The 18,854-nt window shown below is 30.5% G+C and overlaps 2 protein-coding genes and 1 non-coding gene across 3 annotated transcripts; all 3 read left to right on the forward strand.

Annotated features, from left to right (window-relative positions):
- The first annotated feature begins 420 nt into the window (after positions 1 to 420).
- Positions 421 to 3,185, forward strand: LOC123298308. The gene is made up of 3 exons (XM_044880280.1): positions 421 to 1,060; positions 1,664 to 1,780; positions 2,233 to 3,185. Exons 1-3 carry the CDS (start codon positions 436 to 438, stop codon positions 2,463 to 2,465), a joined length of 975 nt encoding a protein of 324 aa, XP_044736215.1. The 5' UTR covers positions 421 to 435; the 3' UTR covers positions 2,466 to 3,185.
- Trnaw-cca lies at positions 1,194 to 1,265 on the forward strand. Its single transcript has one exon. It is a non-coding gene; the product is annotated as a tRNA-Trp (tRNA).
- Positions 3,186 to 6,853: 3,668 nt separating the features above from the next.
- Positions 6,854 to 18,190, forward strand: LOC123294396 (fibrillin-2-like). Its single transcript, XM_044875480.1, has 10 exons — positions 6,854 to 7,123; positions 7,877 to 7,931; positions 8,398 to 8,791; positions 9,503 to 9,963; positions 11,993 to 12,183; positions 12,262 to 12,370; positions 13,404 to 14,706; positions 15,272 to 16,187; positions 16,546 to 16,649; positions 18,105 to 18,190. Exons 1-10 carry the CDS (start codon positions 6,921 to 6,923, stop codon positions 18,188 to 18,190), a joined length of 3,822 nt encoding a protein of 1,273 aa, XP_044731415.1. The 5' UTR covers positions 6,854 to 6,920.
- The last annotated feature ends 664 nt before the right edge of the window (positions 18,191 to 18,854 follow it).

The raw sequence follows: 18,854 nt of genomic DNA on the forward strand, positions 1-18,854 counted from the left end.
ACACAAGCTTCGCATGATGATATAACCTCACAATCAGAAAAATTGTTACCAATATTTACATATCCATCCACGAATAATACGTACAATTATTTTATCTACCAAGGGAATCATCCTTTGAATCAAACTTTAGATGAATTACTAAATCCACTTAAAGAATTATTACTTAATTCTCAATCGACTACACCTTTTGTACAAACAAAAAATAATCTCATTAAATTCACCCCAAATACTTTTAATTTTTCAGAAATTCCTAGCACAGTACAAACACCTTTTTCGGTCTCTCCAACAACTGAGAATAATAGTTATGAAACATCAACGTTGATTAATGAAAATATTAAACTGAATTCTGAAATATTTATAAGTAAAAATATTTCAATAAAAATATTTTCAACACCTGCACCAGAAAATAAAAATATCACAAATGAATGGCCAAATATGAAATATAATCAAAAGAATTTAGACGATTCAGATATTATACCAATATTACGTGAAATATTTCCAAGAAGTACCACTCAAAAAATTGAGACGACAACGAAATCATTTGGTTCAAATGATGATACAACATTTGTATATAGCAATCAAACTGATGTATTCGATTACGAAACATATGAAGAAGTTTCAACTAATAAAAGTGTTCAAACGACAGAATATTCAATAAAAGACGAAAAACCAATAAAATATAATAATTTAACTGATGTTATAATGAAGATTTATAACGACGATGAAGTTATAAAAGATTTGGAACGAAACAATGATTTATTAAGACGTGTACACGATGCTATTGTTAAAGATTCGATGAATAATAATCAAACATTATTGATAAATCAATCAAATACACAAACAATTTATCATACAGTTATGATAACATTGTTGGGTATCGCGATTGGTATATTTTTAGCAATTATTATAGCATCTATTATATTATACATGACTGACACCTCGCGGAAAGTAGCGAAACATACACGAGCACGATTACAGAATACTGTAATGAATAAAAAAGATTATGTACCAAATTCTGTACATTATATACAACGAGATGAATTTATGACGCCATTACAAGGTATGATTGTTTATTTTTTATTTTAAATAATAGTTTTTGAGTTATTTTTAATCTGATTTGATAAAAAAAATTGTGATCGTTTGTAATTGCGTTATTGCATTCATAAAGGTAGAATATGAGATGTGAATCATACGACTCCGTGGCGCAACGGTAGCGCGTCTGACTCCAGATCAGAAGGTTGCGTGTTCAAATCACGTCGGGGTCAAGAGTTTAATTTTTTTCGTTATTAATAATTATATGAATAGTTTATTATTAAATTATAACAAAAATTTTAATTTTAATTTGTATTGTTATTAGTGATCGACAAAACCACATTTTCAGTCGAAATTTCAGATATTGTCTGCTTTAAACCGAGAACGAATACCAAAATCTATTTAGGTGTTAAAATTGATATCGTCCTAAATTATTTTATGTTTTTTCAAAATATCTGAGTTTTAAAATCTCGACAGACTATTTTTCAAGTTTCAATTGAGCCAAAAGCCCAAAGCTTTGGCCGTTTTCGAAATTAAACCGAAACCAATTTTTTTGGTCGGATTTGTACAAACCAAAACCGAAATTTTGACCAGATATTAATTAAATGATTATGTTTTATTTTCTTTATAGAACGAATTACAATTTTCAATCCAAAATTTACGGCAGAACCTGAATCAACCTTTGGAAATCTATTAACAACAGATTGTCGAGATAAGGTGAATCGATTTATAACGGATACATTACGAGGTAATTCCATACAACTTACCATTCTTTAACCCCGGACTAATAAGAGAGGCGTTATAAGTTTAACGTGTTTGTGTATCTGTGTGTCTGTCTGTGGCATCGGAGCTCTTAAGCAGATCAATCAATTTTCAGCTATGTTTTAAGTGCAATTTTAGGGTTTCGTACCCGATTACAACTAGAAAAAAGGTGATGATCTTCAAACGGCTGAGCACGTTTTTGAAAACTGTACATATATTTTGCCTGTGTAAAGCAATCCCCACTCCTATTTCTAGTGTTATGGAAGGGGGATAAGTGAGAAAAAGGGAGCTGAAAGCTATATCGGAACGGCTTTTACCAGAATTTACTTTTAAACCCAGCGAAGCATTAATATGTATTTGTCGTACGTGGGGTACCTAGCTATCTTTGGAGGTGGGTATCAAGCTAGTACCTAATAAAATATGTCTATTTATTTCTAGTGGTTTATGACAACACATACGATCATCCACAATCACCGCCAACAAATGGACAATTTGTGGGTAGTACATTTTTTGCATCAAAATCAGATCAATCTGCTGAGCATTTATACGATGAAATACCAGCATGGAAACAACCTAAACCAATAGCACAAGCACAATTACCTCAATACAGTGAAACATGTGAATATGTGACAAAAAGTGATGGACCTGATATTATTACCACTAAACTATAGTTTTAAGTTTTTTTGTATATGTAGGTATTGTTTTTTTCAGGCGTTATTGTAAGAATTAGAGATCGTTTATTCGTTACTTAAAAAAGGTGGTTCCACTCTCAAGTTCGATTTCTATTTGTATGATATGTAATTACCGCACCACAAAGCGATTTTGATACCGAGAATATTATTATTAGCTATTTTCTATGAAATTTAACCTATAGAACACGGGAATTGCAACCAAATTTTTCTGTCATATCTGGTTACTAAGTTATAACTGTTTCGTTTATAGGTGGTATGTTAATATGGTACTCCTGTGCATAAAGTGCTCTCTCCTCTAAGTTGCGAAAACACTTTATTTGTATTATAAATCCAACATGGGGATAACTCAAAGAACTTGGTTATTACGAAAAACAAGATCTCAACTCTTTTACTCCTCAACCACACTCTCCTGGAGTATCCTCGTCAAAGTTAGCCGAAATGAAACACTAACTAACACACTCTTGTCTTAGTACTTAGCTACCAGCGCCTTTTTATTTATTTTCGAGTCCGAGTGCGGCAATTACATATAACCTATAACCTCTCGATCTCCTAGCATTTTTGTATATTACCCCTAATGGCTAATATTCATTAAATGAAGAGATCACATAAAAACCCCCCAAAAATGTAAATAATTTTGTAATACGCTACATTTGTCCCAAAGACAGGGTCGGATTAACGATCTTTAACTGATTTTTTTGTAATAATTTATGTAACCATAATATTTTTGTTTAAAATAAATCGGAATACATTATTTATTCCAGCATAAGTCTTTATATCATATACCAAGAACGAGTTAATGAAGGTAGGTTCAAACTCATTATCATTTCCGAAAGCAGCGCTGAATTAACCTGGTGGATAGAGGATTAACTTATTACTTACTAATTTTTGCAATGAAATGAGATTTTTTCACGGAATAAAAAGATACTTATGCCCTTTGACAACCCATCATCAAACTGTGAGCGAAAAAAAAAAGAATTAGTTCTATATTGTGACGTTGTATCACAAATTCTTGCAAATTTTACAGCAATGTGGAAATCGGAAATGGTATTAAAAGTATTATTGGCCACTTATTATAAATAATAGTCTTCATTTCTAAGAATTTTCAATTTTGCTTGAAATTTTATGGAATAAAAACAAACTATTCTATAATTGGGTAGGTACGTTCATTGCTGTAAATGAAGTATCCAATGATATTTAGAAGGCACAAGTAGTTATTGCAGTCCAGTAAATTGAAATAAATTACTATTCAAAAAGCAAGCCTGTAGTATAGTAATTGTACGAGAAGTTCAGTGCATGGTACCAACTAGACCTGCCATTTAGTATATATTTTTTGCCTAAATGGTTATAGCTGTTTTAAGCTTGTGGGTGTATATGATTCATATGTAATTTTCGATTAGTTCTGCAATAATTATTGTGAAATTGGTAAGTTATTTTATTACATACACAACCTTGTACTGCTAGGTAAAACTACGTACACAAAGAATATTCGTTGGTACTTGATACAACCATTTTTACCTCTGTATACAGGTTTCGCTGTAATAGTAATAAGTGTGGCAACCAAGCAAGGATCGAGGAAAGAGTATTTGGAGAAATTTTTCCCTGTAAAGAATACAGAATAAAAATTTTAAGATTATCCTTTATTCTCTAAATAACTCAGTAAGATAATTTCAATCAATTGGGAAAATTTAATTATCGACGATATGGATAAAAATCATTATCGGGGCCTCGGGGGGTTCTATCCCAAAAAATACAATATTCTAACAGAAAATCTACTCAAAACACCAGAATCTTTTAACGTAACGAATCTTGTAAAAAATGAGTACGTAATTTGTATTTCATATCTGTAATAAAATTGCCTATAAATAAAAAGAAAGTAAACTACACTGGATATTTATCACTTGTTTTAATCAATTGTACCACAATGCGAAATTCCAAACGGGTCAAGCCAGTAAATAATGATTACTCTCGATGGTTAGTCTCAAAATTAATCTCCAAATCTCCATGTGGGTATACAAAATAATACAATACAATTAATTCTATTACATATAGAGGTATAGTTCACACCTGACTTTTTGTAACTAAAAATCCCACGTAAAATAAAAGAATTTATATAAAAATAAACTATTACATCAATAAAATACTTTTTTTTTATTTAACATAGTCTAGAGTTGATTTCATTAAATTTACTTTTTTGTGCGCGAACGACGAAAAATCTATATTTTTATTTCACTATTTTTACAAAAGCTGCATTCAAACTATCAAAAATACTCATTACTTATGGACGTTCCTCGAAGTGATGAAATTATCCTAAGCGGAAAATCGAAAGGTCAAAATATTTTTGCGTACAAGTGAATTTGATCTTATACATAACGAAAAATATTGAAGATGTTGAAAAAGTTTTATACTTTTGAATTTCACAAACATATTCTCAACCAAACTTATACTGTAAATCCTGATTCATTCCTGAAAAAATGACAAATTCTTAAGCATATAGATTCGATAAAAAAGATTTGCATGGAATTTTTCTCTTCAGTTGAATTGTATTTGTATTTTATTGTATCAGAACTAGCTGAAGAAACTTAGGGCGGGATTTTTTGCCATTCCCTAAGGGCGGCGCTTTGCGAAAATCTGGCCCTGTCCCTGCGAATCGAAGTAAATAAAATTGTTTTTAAAAATACACCCTTTGATCAAATCACGGCCGCTTTGAGATATGAATAGTATTTAATTTAAAGAACACATTTTTTTTCACTGTAAAGAATATTTATCGATTAATCACTTTTCCATTTAAATAAGCTTATCAACGAATATGTCATGCAATTATATTTGAATGTCAACGGAAATAACAATATCTTTATTCATCCGGAATTTGATTTGAAATTTACATGAATTCGTATATCAGTCATAACAATGCTATTGCTTATCATCAAAAATAAATTTTAGTTTCTTAATTTTTGGCAAATGAAATTATGAAATACCTGCCCACATACCAAAATTTAATGCATATATTCAATGATTATGGCCATAAAATTACGTATTTCGATTCCAAACGTATTTATTATTCGTAGGAGTTATCCATAGGGACAAGTAACTTTTCCAAAACTTTAATTTTTAAATAATTCGTAGATCAAAAAATTTCTATGCAATATTAAAATCGATAAGCCATTATTCAATTGCGTAAAAATTTTTGAACTCAATAAATGGGCCCCCACCAATACGTTTTATTAAATTATCGATTGTTATTCCTACTCGTTTCAGAAATTTGAAAATTGAAATGAATTTTCTTCAGGACCAGCGTAGATTTTTTTAAAAAATGTTTACAAAAGGTAATATAGGATCAAATTGAGTTTATACATTATACATTTTTAATTAGAAATAAAAACTAAACGGTATGAGATATCATTATGAATACTTTTTAATTTTACACATTGGATTATGGCATTTTTAGTCAAAAATGATTTCATGTAAATGATTGGCTCTTACAGGTAACAAAACATAACTATATTTTTTTCAAAAATATAGCCAATTTACACTTCCATATACCACACCAAACTTAACTCCAATAGTGGTAGTTTATTCACGATTCACGAAGGGCTTTAACCAAAAAGAATTGATATCTTTCGATTTTTCAAAAATCGTTCGTTTCACAAAATTTATTTAAAACCATAATTTTAAGTTAATAATTTAAAAGAAACCCCCAACACTAAATCGGGTCTGTTAAAACACCTGTTTAAAGAACGTTACTTTTTTTCTAGCTTTAATCGGGTACGAAACCCTAAACTCGATCTTGAAACATAGCTAATAACACTCTCGATCAAATTACGTTATAAACAAACAAAGAATCAAAACCAGTTCATCCGTTTACGAGATACGATGCACATACAGATACACAGAGACGTTAAACTTATAACAGCCCTCTTTTTGCTGTTCTTTTAATGATTTTTGGAGCGATTTTTGAGAAATCTACAGAAATCAAGAGCAGAGGTTTCTCTAAATCTTATGTTCAACTACTAAATGATTTTCCCGCACCACCTGGGAAATCGGTGGTTTCACTGGTATTGCTGAAAATAAAATTATTACTTTTATAAAAGATAAATAATAATTATCCTCATACAGAATCCAGTTTAACATAATCGGATAAATTTGTGTACAACTTAACACTCTCGGTTTATCCGACCCTGGTTTTAATTATTCGATCTAAGCCAAGTTGTAATATTTCCTTTTTCAATTGAAAAAATATAATTGGAAAATACATTATTTACAAATAAATTCATTTTATCACTTAAAAGATATTATGAGACCATCACCCCCACTTTCACAAAAATACACATCGAGCGCGTAATTTTTTATTTAAAATATTACACACATTATGCAAATTAGTAAAAATACATCCTTGGAACTAACTTAGTCGATGATTAAATTTATAAACAATACAATATGAATTATTTTTGTTATACTTTATTGATATTATTAATTTTTTATACAAAATGCTTACGAATAAAAGCTGATGAAGCTAACGACGATGTTAAAGGCGGTGGTAATAAAGGGCATTTTATAAAAGTATCAAGTAGATTTATGGAAATGAACGATACAGATAAACCATTACCACCGAGGTCAGGAATTTGTTACAAAGAAGTTCCGTAAGTAATTTTTATTTAATTTATTATATAAAAAAACTTTTACAAATAAAATTGATTCCTTTAGATAGGAGAATTTTTAAAGTATGAATTTATACTTCGTACGTTAATTCCAAGATTCTAGGCCTTTTAAGGCAGAAAGTATTCTCCCTACGCCCTCTGTTCGTTATGGAAGAGGTGTAGAAACAAAGACCGTTAAATTATCTGAAACTACCTGCTGCCCATATAGGAATAACATCTTCAAAAAAAGTTTTCCAAAAAAACATTGCGATGAATAATGTCCCTCAAGAGGTTTTTTTTTTGCTGAATTCAAATTTGAAGTTCTTCAAATAATTCAAACTTGATAATACAATCAGGTAATCGAAAAATAAAAAACAAAAAATAATCCACAATTTCAGTAATTTCAGTTTTTACATACAGTAAGCTTGATTGTCCCTTAATTTTTTCCCTCAAGTTTTTCGTATGTCTAACAGTTATCCTTTTAGAAACTTTAAAATAAAATAATAAATAAGAGATTTTTAAAAAATATTCTTAATTTCTTCAGACTTTAGACCAGTACCTAATTTTTTTTGTTTATCCAGTTTGTATTCGTTTTAAACGTGCATAGGATTAAAAGCGCAATTTTTTTGTGTTCGTGTTGGCTTACATTGCTCAGCGTCAAAGTAAACACTAAGCGTGGCCTGTGAGCTTATAATAAAGCGTGTGAGCAACAAAAAAGAATTCAGCCCTTTATATAATATTTAAATTTTGTTTTAGAGCAGCACAGATACTGAAAAATACACCAAAAAATTACTCACCGAGAACAAATGGGGTAAGTTAAATATAACAATAATCTGCAAAGAGACTTATTTTAAACTACGGTTTTTAGATGCTCTGGTCTAATTACCGAAGATTATCTTCGGATTAATTAATCTTGATTAGATTAGATTAATCTTAAGGTAATGATTAGTCTATGAATATAAACCAACTTAAACCGGCTGGTAGCTGAACTTGTTAAGGCGTCTTAACTTGCTGTGACTTCTGGCTGGGAGGTTGTTAAAGTTAATGGGGTGGTAAATTGATCACACTGTCGTCGCTTGGATAAGAACGAAATAATCGACTCCACTCACATCATAAAATTAATTGTTTAACAAATAAATAAAGATTAAAAATAATGATGTGGATGGTCTCTGTTATAGACGTGGTCTGAGAAACGGAAGTTAAACCCCATTATTATTATAAACCAACTTCAAAACTTCTAAAACTAAATTTCTTAAATTTAAAAAAATTTTTTTTAGACAAAACCAGGTTTTTTTAAAATTCCAATATGTTGCGATGGTTACAGACGCAAAGCACATTCATTCCATAGCTGTGAACCAATTTGTGAATACGATTGTGTAAATGCAAACTGTACAGGACCAAATATTTGCACATGTTATCCAAATTATGTATTGGATCAAGGAAGAAATTGTGTACCAACATGTCCAATTGGATGTTTAAATGGTGTATGTAAACCTAATACGAACAAATGTATGTGCCATCCAGGATTTAAATTAGATGCACGTGGCAAAATTTGTGTGCCAGAATGTAAGGATGGTTGTAAAAATGGTAATTGTACAGCACCACATGTATGCGAATGCTTTAAAGGATTTAAAAAGGATGCTAATGATCAATGCAGTAATCATTGTGAAGGTATGCAAATATTTAAACATTAAATTTTCAAATTTTGAAATAAAATTGATACTTTCGAGGCCTTAAAAATTGAGACAATAAATTTATTTAACTATCACGCATTTTGTAATGCCGAAAAAAATCACAAACATTCTCGAAGAGAAGTATTACGACTTATCCATGATTTTTCTGTTGTGTTTCCGAACGTTGAAATTGTCTATAAAATATTTATTATCATCGCAGAAAGGCCGTTTTCTTGTTTGAAAAGAATAAAAAAGTATCTGCGCTGCACGATGGCAGAAAATCGCCTTAAGGAAGTTCAATCCGTTCTGAAAGTTTTAGGGGAGAGTTGTTGTGAAAATTTTAGGGGAGGGGAGAGCTGAATGAAATATATTCATAGATTTCTCCAAAACTAGTCGATGAAAATTTAAAAAAAAAACTGTTGAAATTAAAGTTAAAACCTAAATAAATTCTTGAAAAAAAATAAAAGACGTTGTGCCCGACTAATTAAGGATGTATGAGCACAATAGTGGGGACCAAGGCAGATATCATAAAATTTTATTCTTATTTTGTTACATTCATGTCTACATTCATGAGTTATAACAAATTTATCATCAAAATTGAAAATAAAGTACAAATAATTTCAACCGCAAGTATCAACTTGCCTTGGCAGTAATTCTACTTCAAAACGAAAAAAAAAAGTTTAGTAATTTTTCAATTTTTAATTTCCAGATGGATGTCAACTTGGCGAAGAGTGTGTAGGTCCAAATCAATGTGCATGTATCCAAGGTTACGCCAAAAATAAAGATGGTGAATGTAAACCTGTCTGCGAGAAAGGATGCGGTGTTGGTAGTGCCTGTACTGCACCAAATATGTGCACATGTTTAGCTGGTTTTTCATTGGATGAGGAAGGTGTCAAGTGTAAACCAGATTGTTCAAAACCATGCTTAAATGGTTATTGTTTAGGCCCAGAAAAATGTGAATGTAATCGTGGCTACACTAAAGATCCAAACAAATGGAACAAATGCGTAGCACATTGTCCTAATGGTTGTGTAAATGGTGTTTGCTCTGCTCCAAACTTTTGTATTTGTAATCCTGGCTATGTTAAAGATTCGGGTGTAAAAGATGGCCGTTCTTGTGTTGCAAGATTACGTCGATCAATTATTCATGAGTTACTTCCAAGACAAGATATTTAAATTAATTATAATTTCAGATAAACATTTTCACTTTTTACATATGTAATTTTTCTGAATAGCTTTTACAATAAAATTTTTATAATATTTTTATTTCATAATAAAAAAAAAAAAAAGTAGAAAAAGACTATTTTCTAACAGCAAGAACTCTAGGGAGTAAATTTTTTTTTTTATATAGAAAAAAAGTAGAAAAAGGTTTTTAGGTTTTTTCTAACATAATGGATTCTAGAGAGTAAATTTTAATGAAATAAAAAGTTTCCCTCTGATTTTTGTGTAAATGCACTCAATTTATCCAAACGTATAGGTGAATGAGAAAAATTCATTAACATATACGCAATTTCCATTGAGCTAAAAAAGGAATTGAATTTTTTATTATTTGTTTGTTTTATTTTTCTTCTTCTTGAAACCTATTAGAGCTAGGTTAATTTTGACCATGAAAAATATGACCCAAATTTAGTAGGATTGCATACTTCGTTTATCAAAATTGAAAAAAATTTGGATGTGATATAGAAAAATTAAATTTTTTTGATTTTGATGACGTCACAAAGTTAAAAAATTCGAATTTTTTGATAACACAGGCAAATTTGATCCGATCTTATTGGAATTTTTTTTGAAACCCACTAATTTTGGGTAATGCTTTTCAGCTGTGATGTCAGTTTTTTGCTAGCTATCACTTATATGCTTTATTCCGGGACCAGGACTCCACTTTCTTGAAACCTATTAGAGCTAGGTTAATTTTGACCATAAATTTGAAAAGTATGACCCAAATTTAGTAGGATTGCATACTTCGTTTATCAAAATTGAATAAAATTTGGATGTGATAGAGCAAAATTAAATTTTTTGGATTTTGATGACGTCACAAAGTTAAAAATTCTATTTTTTTAATAACACAGGCAAATTTGACCCGATCTGATTGGAATTTTTTTTGAAACCCACTAATTTTGGGTCATTCTTTTCAGCTGTGACGTCAGTTTTTTGCTAGCTATCACTTATGTGCTTTATTCCGGGACCAGCACTCGACTTTCTTGAAACCTATTATAGCTAGGTTAATTTTGATCACAAATTTGAAAAGTATGAATCAAATTTAGTAGGATTACATACTTGGTTTATCAAAATTGAATAAAATTTGGATGTGATAGAGCAAAATTAAATTTTTTGGATTTTGATGACGTCACAAAATTAAAAATTCTATTTTTTTAATAACACAGGCAAATTTGACCCGATCTGATTGGAATTTTTTTTGAAACCCACTAATTTTGGGTCATTCTTTTCAGCTGTGACGTCAGTTTTTTGCTAGCTATCACTTTTGTGCTTAATTTCAGGACCAGGGTCCAGATTCTTGAAACCTATTAGAACTAGGTTAATTTTGATCATAAATTTGAAAAGTTTGACCAAAATTTAGTAAGATTACACCCTTGGTTTATCATATTTTTACAAAACCAAGACTTAGACTAATATAGCAAGACCAATACCAACATTCAATTGTCAACACCAAGGCCATGTTAACAATGGTCTTGGTCTTGGTGTCGCTCATCACCAGTTTCATATATAATTTTGTATAGCTAAGTATTCATTCTTTACATTTTTTTTTATTATTATTATTGAAAGAAAATTTAAAATTGTCCAGCGAAGCGGGCGAATAATGGCTAAATATTATTAAACATCAATTTTTGGTATCTAATACTTTAGGTATTAATTTCCAAACTTCTAAATAGGTAATAATTATCAGAACTATGCTAAAATTGTTCCGCATTTATTAATTATTTAAAAGATAATTGAATTATATTATAATTAATAAAATAATTGATTAATATTTAATCACTTTTGTAATTAATCAATACCTAATATAATTTTTGTCGTTATCTTTTTTAAAAACCGTAAATTTGTAATCCTGGAATCATTAAAATAAAATTTATTGTATTATAGGAATTCCCTGTTATTGTTATGGATTCAAAGTTGAATTTTATCGTTTAAAAATATAATTAAATATTCGTCATATAACTAAACGACACTGATAAATACAAATCAGTCATCATCATATCCTTTCAAAATAGAGAGTATTTGTATATATTTTGATTCTTTGTGCACAATTCATGATTATTATTCGATTATCATTCGTAAAGTGAAAATGAATTGGAACGTTATTATTTTATTGATTGTTATAAATTTGTTTGTATACAGCGCAGCCAGTATTGACGGAAAATGTCCACGATGGAGACGGTAAAATTTATTTTTACCTAAATTACCTACAATTTTATTTTATTTAAATAAAATTTTTTTTTTTGTAATTTAATTTAGTGTAACTACTTATAAAACTGTTAAAAAAACGATACCAAAAGAGGTGAAAAAATGTGGATGGTTTCGGTGTAAATATCAAACGGAATATATTATTTCGTACGAAAATGTAGTAAGTAATTGAAATGTTTCTTTTTTTAATGTTTAAGGAGAATGCAAGGATTGAATAATACTAGGGATTTCAATTAAAATTTATAAATACATTTTTTGATTAACAAAGTTTCCAAAAATCACAAAAAATTCCTATGTCATCGGGCTTTTTATTATTATTTTATCGTTCAAAGTTGGATGAAAAAATGATGGATCATATAGGTTATTATTTTCAATTGGATCAAAAAATCTATAGAGCATGATAAAAAACTATCTAAAATATTTAAACAATCTTGTAGTTTATAATAATACCATAAAAATATAACGTTGTCGATGATATAAAAACAAAATTTTTATTTAATTATGAGTTCATCGAAGTTCCATCATTTGATGAACAGAGACGACCATAGTTAAGAGTATTGATGATTGAAGAGAGATATAATATCAAATTTATAAGCAACACTTGCACACAATATATTATATATTTTTGTAGTTGCGTGGTATTGTAAAGCTAAAAATAACACATTATTTGTCTACAAAGCATGTATTTGGTTTATATGTATGTACCGTGCAATAAACCAAAATTTTTTTACAATACTGTAGGGAAACAAACACCTTAAATCTATATAATCCGAGAAAATAAGAATTTGATTCGTTAAATTCTGAAACGAGCAGTTTCCTTTTTTTAATTTGTGTACGTGCTGAAAAACTTTAAACTTCTATTTATGAAAGTTAGCTACTTGGTACTTGAATACTAACAGCTACAAGAGTAAAGCTCAAAATTTTAAGGGAAAATTTCTCTGTTTAATTTAAAGCAGTGGAACAGTGACGTCATACGTGGGAATTGCCATAGACATTACATATAAAACTTTGTTTTGCTAAAAGGAGATGGGCTACCTTTGATTGCTTATAACTTCTTCGTTTTTTAATCAATTTTAATTTCTCTTGCAAATTTTGTCATGGTATCAAGTCTAGTTTTACATTTTTATAGTTAATATGGAATAGAATATAATTAAATAAATTTTACATAGAATCACAACACTTTCATTTTTCAGCCAATGGAACGTTTAGAAGCAGTAGAAGAATGTTGTATTGGATTTAGAAAAGATCCATTTCAATACAAATGCTACCCAATATGTAGAAATGGTTGTACGGCACACAGTAAATGTGTTGCACCAAATCATTGTAAATGTGATCACGGCTATGATTTAGTTGATAACAAATGTGTTCCAATCTGTAGTAAACCCTGCGTAAAAGGATTTTGTAAAGCTCCTGAAGAATGTGAATGCCCGAAGGGTCACATCCTCAGAGATAACATCGATTACTATGAGTGTGAACCAGTATGCGCTGAACAATGTATTTCCGGAACATGTATTGGAGCAGATACGTGTCTATGTGACCCAGGATACAAAATGAATCCATATAACAAATATGTTTGCGATCCAGTATGTAGTGAAAAATGTATTAAAGGCAAATGTAGCGGACCGGAAACTTGTAAATGTGAGAAAGGTTATAAATTAAGTTCAAACAATAACTATGTTTGTGAGCCATCATGTTCTCAAACTTGTGTTGAAGGAACATGTACTGCACCGGAAACATGTACTTGCAACGATGGATTTAGATTAAATTCCAGTAATCCATATGTATGTGAACCATTATGCCCGAATAAATGTATACAAGGCACATGTGCTGGACCAAACACTTGCATTTGTAACGATGGCTATAAATTAAACGATCATATTAAACATTTATGCAAACCAATTTGCTCCAAAGAATGTATAAATGGAATATGTACCGCGCCAGAAACTTGTACTTGCGATGATGGATATCAACTGAATTCATCAAATTCTTACCAGTGCGATCCAATTTGTTCAGAACAATGTATAAATGGAACATGTACTGGGCCAGAGACATGTTCTTGTAATAAAGGATATCACATAAATCCGAACAATCCATACTTATGTGAACCAACTTGCACAGATGAATGTATCCAAGGTACATGTACGGGACCAGAAAAATGTACTTGTAATAAAGGATATCAATTGAGTGTACATGACCAATATATTTGTGAGCCTATTTGTACCGCGGGTTGTAAAAATGGAATATGTATTTCACCAGAGGTTTGTATTTGTAAGGAAGGATACCTCGCAGATTATTTTTCAGATGTATGTGAACCTTTTTGTCATGAAAAATGTTGGAATGGTACATGTACTGCACCAGATACTTGTACTTGTAATGAAGGATTTCGCTTAAGTGCAGATAATCCTTATGTATGCGAACCAGTCTGTTCTCAGGATTGTCGTAACGGGGAATGTGTTGCACCAGAAACTTGTCGTTGCAATGATGGATTTGAACCAGGTATAAATTAACTTTCGATTTTTGCCCCAATTTTCTATAATAAGGAGCCAAAGAAGGTATTTGTGTAGTACTCGAGCTCATCTGATTAACATATGATGAGTTCCTGGAACCTTTCTTAGTACCACTTCCAAATATTAGCCCTAAATGTGGGGGAGGCGCGTAGGGCAGACGATCAGATTAGTAAAAAAGAAATTGTGATAGGTGAATTAACTTTTTATGAGTAATTTTGTATTTTAAATGTCAATATCAGGTGACAAAATACTCGAATATCATCTCTATAAGGATCATGCTCTTTGGCCAAGCACTAGTCTACATTGGTCAAGCACTACTTAGAACAGTATAAATTGCAGGCACATGAAACAATGAATGCGCAGACCATCACCAAATCAGCAACGAGAAACATACACAATAAGAGCAATTACGATTGCCTAATTCATACTGATGGGGAATACTTCGGGTAGTCGAAAAACATATTTATATAATACAAAAATTGATATAGGAAATTTGGCGAAAATCGAAATATCCTAGAGATCCCATTTATTATCTTTGATAATATTTTATACAGGTATAAATTCTCCATATGAATGTGATCCAATTTGCACTAAAGGATGTATGGATGGAACATGTACTGCACCAGAAACTTGTACTTGTAACGACGGATATCATAAAAATCCCGTAAATCCATTTGTATGTGATTCAACGTGTAGTGAAGAATGTGTACACGGAACATGTGAAACACCAGAAGTTTGCACTTGTTTTCCAGGATATCAATTAAATGAAACGAATCCTTATATTTGTGAACCAATCTGCTCGCAAAATTGTATAGAAGGAACATGTAGCGCTCCAGAAGTTTGTACTTGCTTTAATGGGTATGGTTTAAATGAGTATAATAAGTTTTTATGTGAACCCATTTGCGTAGAACAATGTCTACATGGAAAGTGTGTGAAACCAAATCAATGCGAGTGTTACGATGGTTATAAAAAAGACATAAAAGATAAATGTGTACCATTTTGCGAAAACCCATGTGTTAATGGAACATGTGTAGCACCAAATACTTGTACCTGTAACACCGGGTACACATTAGTCAATTTAACCAAATGTGAGCCAAAGTGTACGCATGAATGCATTCATGGATTTTGTTCAGCACCAGAAACATGCACTTGTCATCCAGGCTACATTCGTAGTAAAAATAATTTATATTTATGTGAACCAAATATTTCGATGTTGGAATGTATTAATGGAACTATTTGTATGGGACCAAACAATACTTGGATTTGTGATAAAGGTGATGAATCTACTGAAAGTGATTGTGAAGAAATAGAATGCTCGAATAATATATGTAAAAATGGTATATGTGTAACTTCTGGGAAATGTGAATGTTTTGAAGGATTTGAAATTATAAATGGTAGTAATAATTGTGAGCCAAGTGAAATTATTAAAAAAGAATATATGTCTATGATGCTAAATTCTCCAATAACACAGTAAGTATTAAAAATTGACCAGAGGTAGCCCTCAGATAATGAACATATACTGGAACATGTTGAAAACGCGATGAGAAGTTACGCTAGAAATTATAATCGCTAAAAATCAATTCCAAATAAAATAATTCAAAAGTAGTTTTGATCTGCTGCCAGTTTTGACTGCAACACCAAGAGGTGGACTTCCCGGGACAAGAAACAGCATGTTGTCGATTGACATCTCTTAAAGGAATAATTTACATCTAAAGGAAAATTTAAGAACTATCCGAATTTCAGTAGGGTGGGCCTTACTACTTACTACGGCCTTATTATCATGTTAGAATTGTATATGCTAATTAAAATTTTGTTTTTGTATTTTCAGAACAATTTGGATTGTATCACTAGCCATATCTGCATCGACAATACTGGCAATAATATTATATAAATCGTTTAAGCATCACAAGAAACATGATTTTAAAATACCAGGTAAGAATTGAAAATTTAAACTTATATCATCTCCAATAAACAAATCGCTTATAAACCAATGAGGGACATAATAACAATATTTGATAGGATTTAGAAGAGGGAAACTAAAGCATGCTCAATTGCGCCCTGGCCATCTTTTTAAATTATTTTTAGAAATTGGCATACCATCAGTTCCCTAAATCGTACTCCGATATTTTACATAAATTTACATCAGAAACTCTCATTGATCACCAAAAAAAAAAATCAAAAAAACATTTATAATTAATAGTTTAATAGTCCATTGAAATGTTACAATTTTAGGGCCAAACTGAACATTTTTGGGAGGACGCGATTTTATTTGTGGAACATGTGGGGAGGGGGGTCAATACAACCTTAACCCCAAGTTTGTGGGGTTGGCGCCCTTGTCCCCCGCCCGCCATCTTGAAAAAAGGGGTGGAAACATATTTTTAGCTGTATCTTGTAAACTATTGATTTCTCCAAAAATTTGTAAAGGCATAATTTGTAGCAAATTGTCGTGGCTACAATTTTGTCTATGTAATTTTTTGCAATAAACTTAAAATTTAAAAAGTTATGAGCAAAAAAGTGACAAAATTTTGTCAAAAATTTTTTTGTTTAATAACTTTTTTTCTTGTCATTTTATCATAAAATTAGGTCAGAGCACTATTATAGAGAATACGTTTATGAAAATTTCCCCGCAAATTTTATTAATTTTTCTTAATTTTTAACGTAGTATCAATGCGCATGATAACTCTGCTAAAACAACATGTTTACCTTATTCTCGTTTTTTAATAACATATTTAATAAGCTGTTTCTTCTTCGTCATGCTATTCTTTTAGTTGTGCTACATAGTTTGCCACATGTAGACGTATTGAAAATTGTGAATATTATTTTCAGTTTAATCAATAATATTTTTACACACATATGAGAAAGGAGCTAAAAATATGTTTCCACCACTTTTTTCAAGATGGCGGGCGGGGGACAAGGGCGCCAACCCCACAAACTTGGGGTTAAGGTTGTATTGACCCCCCCTACATGTTCCACAAATAAAATCGCGTCCTCCCAAAAATGTTCAGTCAGTGTAACATTTCAATGGACTATAAATAAAATACTCTATGAAATCTTGTCAAATATAAAAATGATAGTAGTGTTAGTAGCAACGTTTAGAAAAATATCTGTATGGTATTCCTAATAAAAGTGTCAAAATATTATAACAAAACTTACCTGAGTTTGACATTCTTATTTTGATCATTTAACCGCTATTTAAAACTGCAATTTTTTTTTGTCTTTATAACCCATTTATAAAAAAAACTTTAGTTTATCATTTGATTAATTATTTACGGAAAAATTGCGCCCAAAAATACTCCCTGCTATGTTTATCTCAAATGCTCCGGTTACCGGCATTTGATATACAGCTCCGGCAAACAAAAAATTTATATAAACAATTTTTTTTTACAGATTTACCAAATACCGTACCTGTGATGAATGCTGCATTTAATGATGAGGAAATCAGCTACGATGATTCACCATATTGTATTTCATGAATAATTTTAAAATATTAAATTAATATAATGTATTTTTCTAAAGATGAATAAACTATTATATCTATAATAAACTATTATAACTGAAAAACTGAACCAGCCCCAACAGTCTTAAATAAAACAATACCCGGAATTATGTTAATCATAAATACATCGAAAAAAACTGTTTTAACGCCTCAGTTAATCACCAAAAATCGAAAATAATAATTAATTTTCTATTCGAACAAAATCAGTCTTATAAACATGCGAAAAGCGTCTTGAAACTAAAAATTCTTAGAGCATATTGGTTTTTTTTCAAAAATGTTTCTGCTTAGGCCAGGAGTAGTTTTACTAATAAGATCATATTATACTGATATTTGAAGCATAAACTTGAAAATATGTTTTATTTAAAAAAAATGCTTCACACAAAATAGTTGAGCTTATGTACGCAAATTTTACGCAGATGTTGAATTTGACCATGGCTTTTAAGGTCAATGAAAAACTCACTCTACTTCATAACTGATAAGAGATAGAGGGAGAATACTTTATTTTAGTAATTTTCTTGAGCGAATAAACTAACATTTTATTCGCTCACGAAAACAGGTTTATTAACTTACTAGCGTCTCACGGCTTTGTCCACGTGTAACTATACACTCCAGGGCGTCATATATTTAGTGAACATCACTTT

The sequence above is a fragment of the Chrysoperla carnea genome, chromosome 1 (genome assembly GCF_905475395.1).
Source record: "Chrysoperla carnea chromosome 1, inChrCarn1.1, whole genome shotgun sequence".
NCBI classification, from domain to species: domain Eukaryota; kingdom Metazoa; phylum Arthropoda; class Insecta; order Neuroptera; family Chrysopidae; genus Chrysoperla; species Chrysoperla carnea.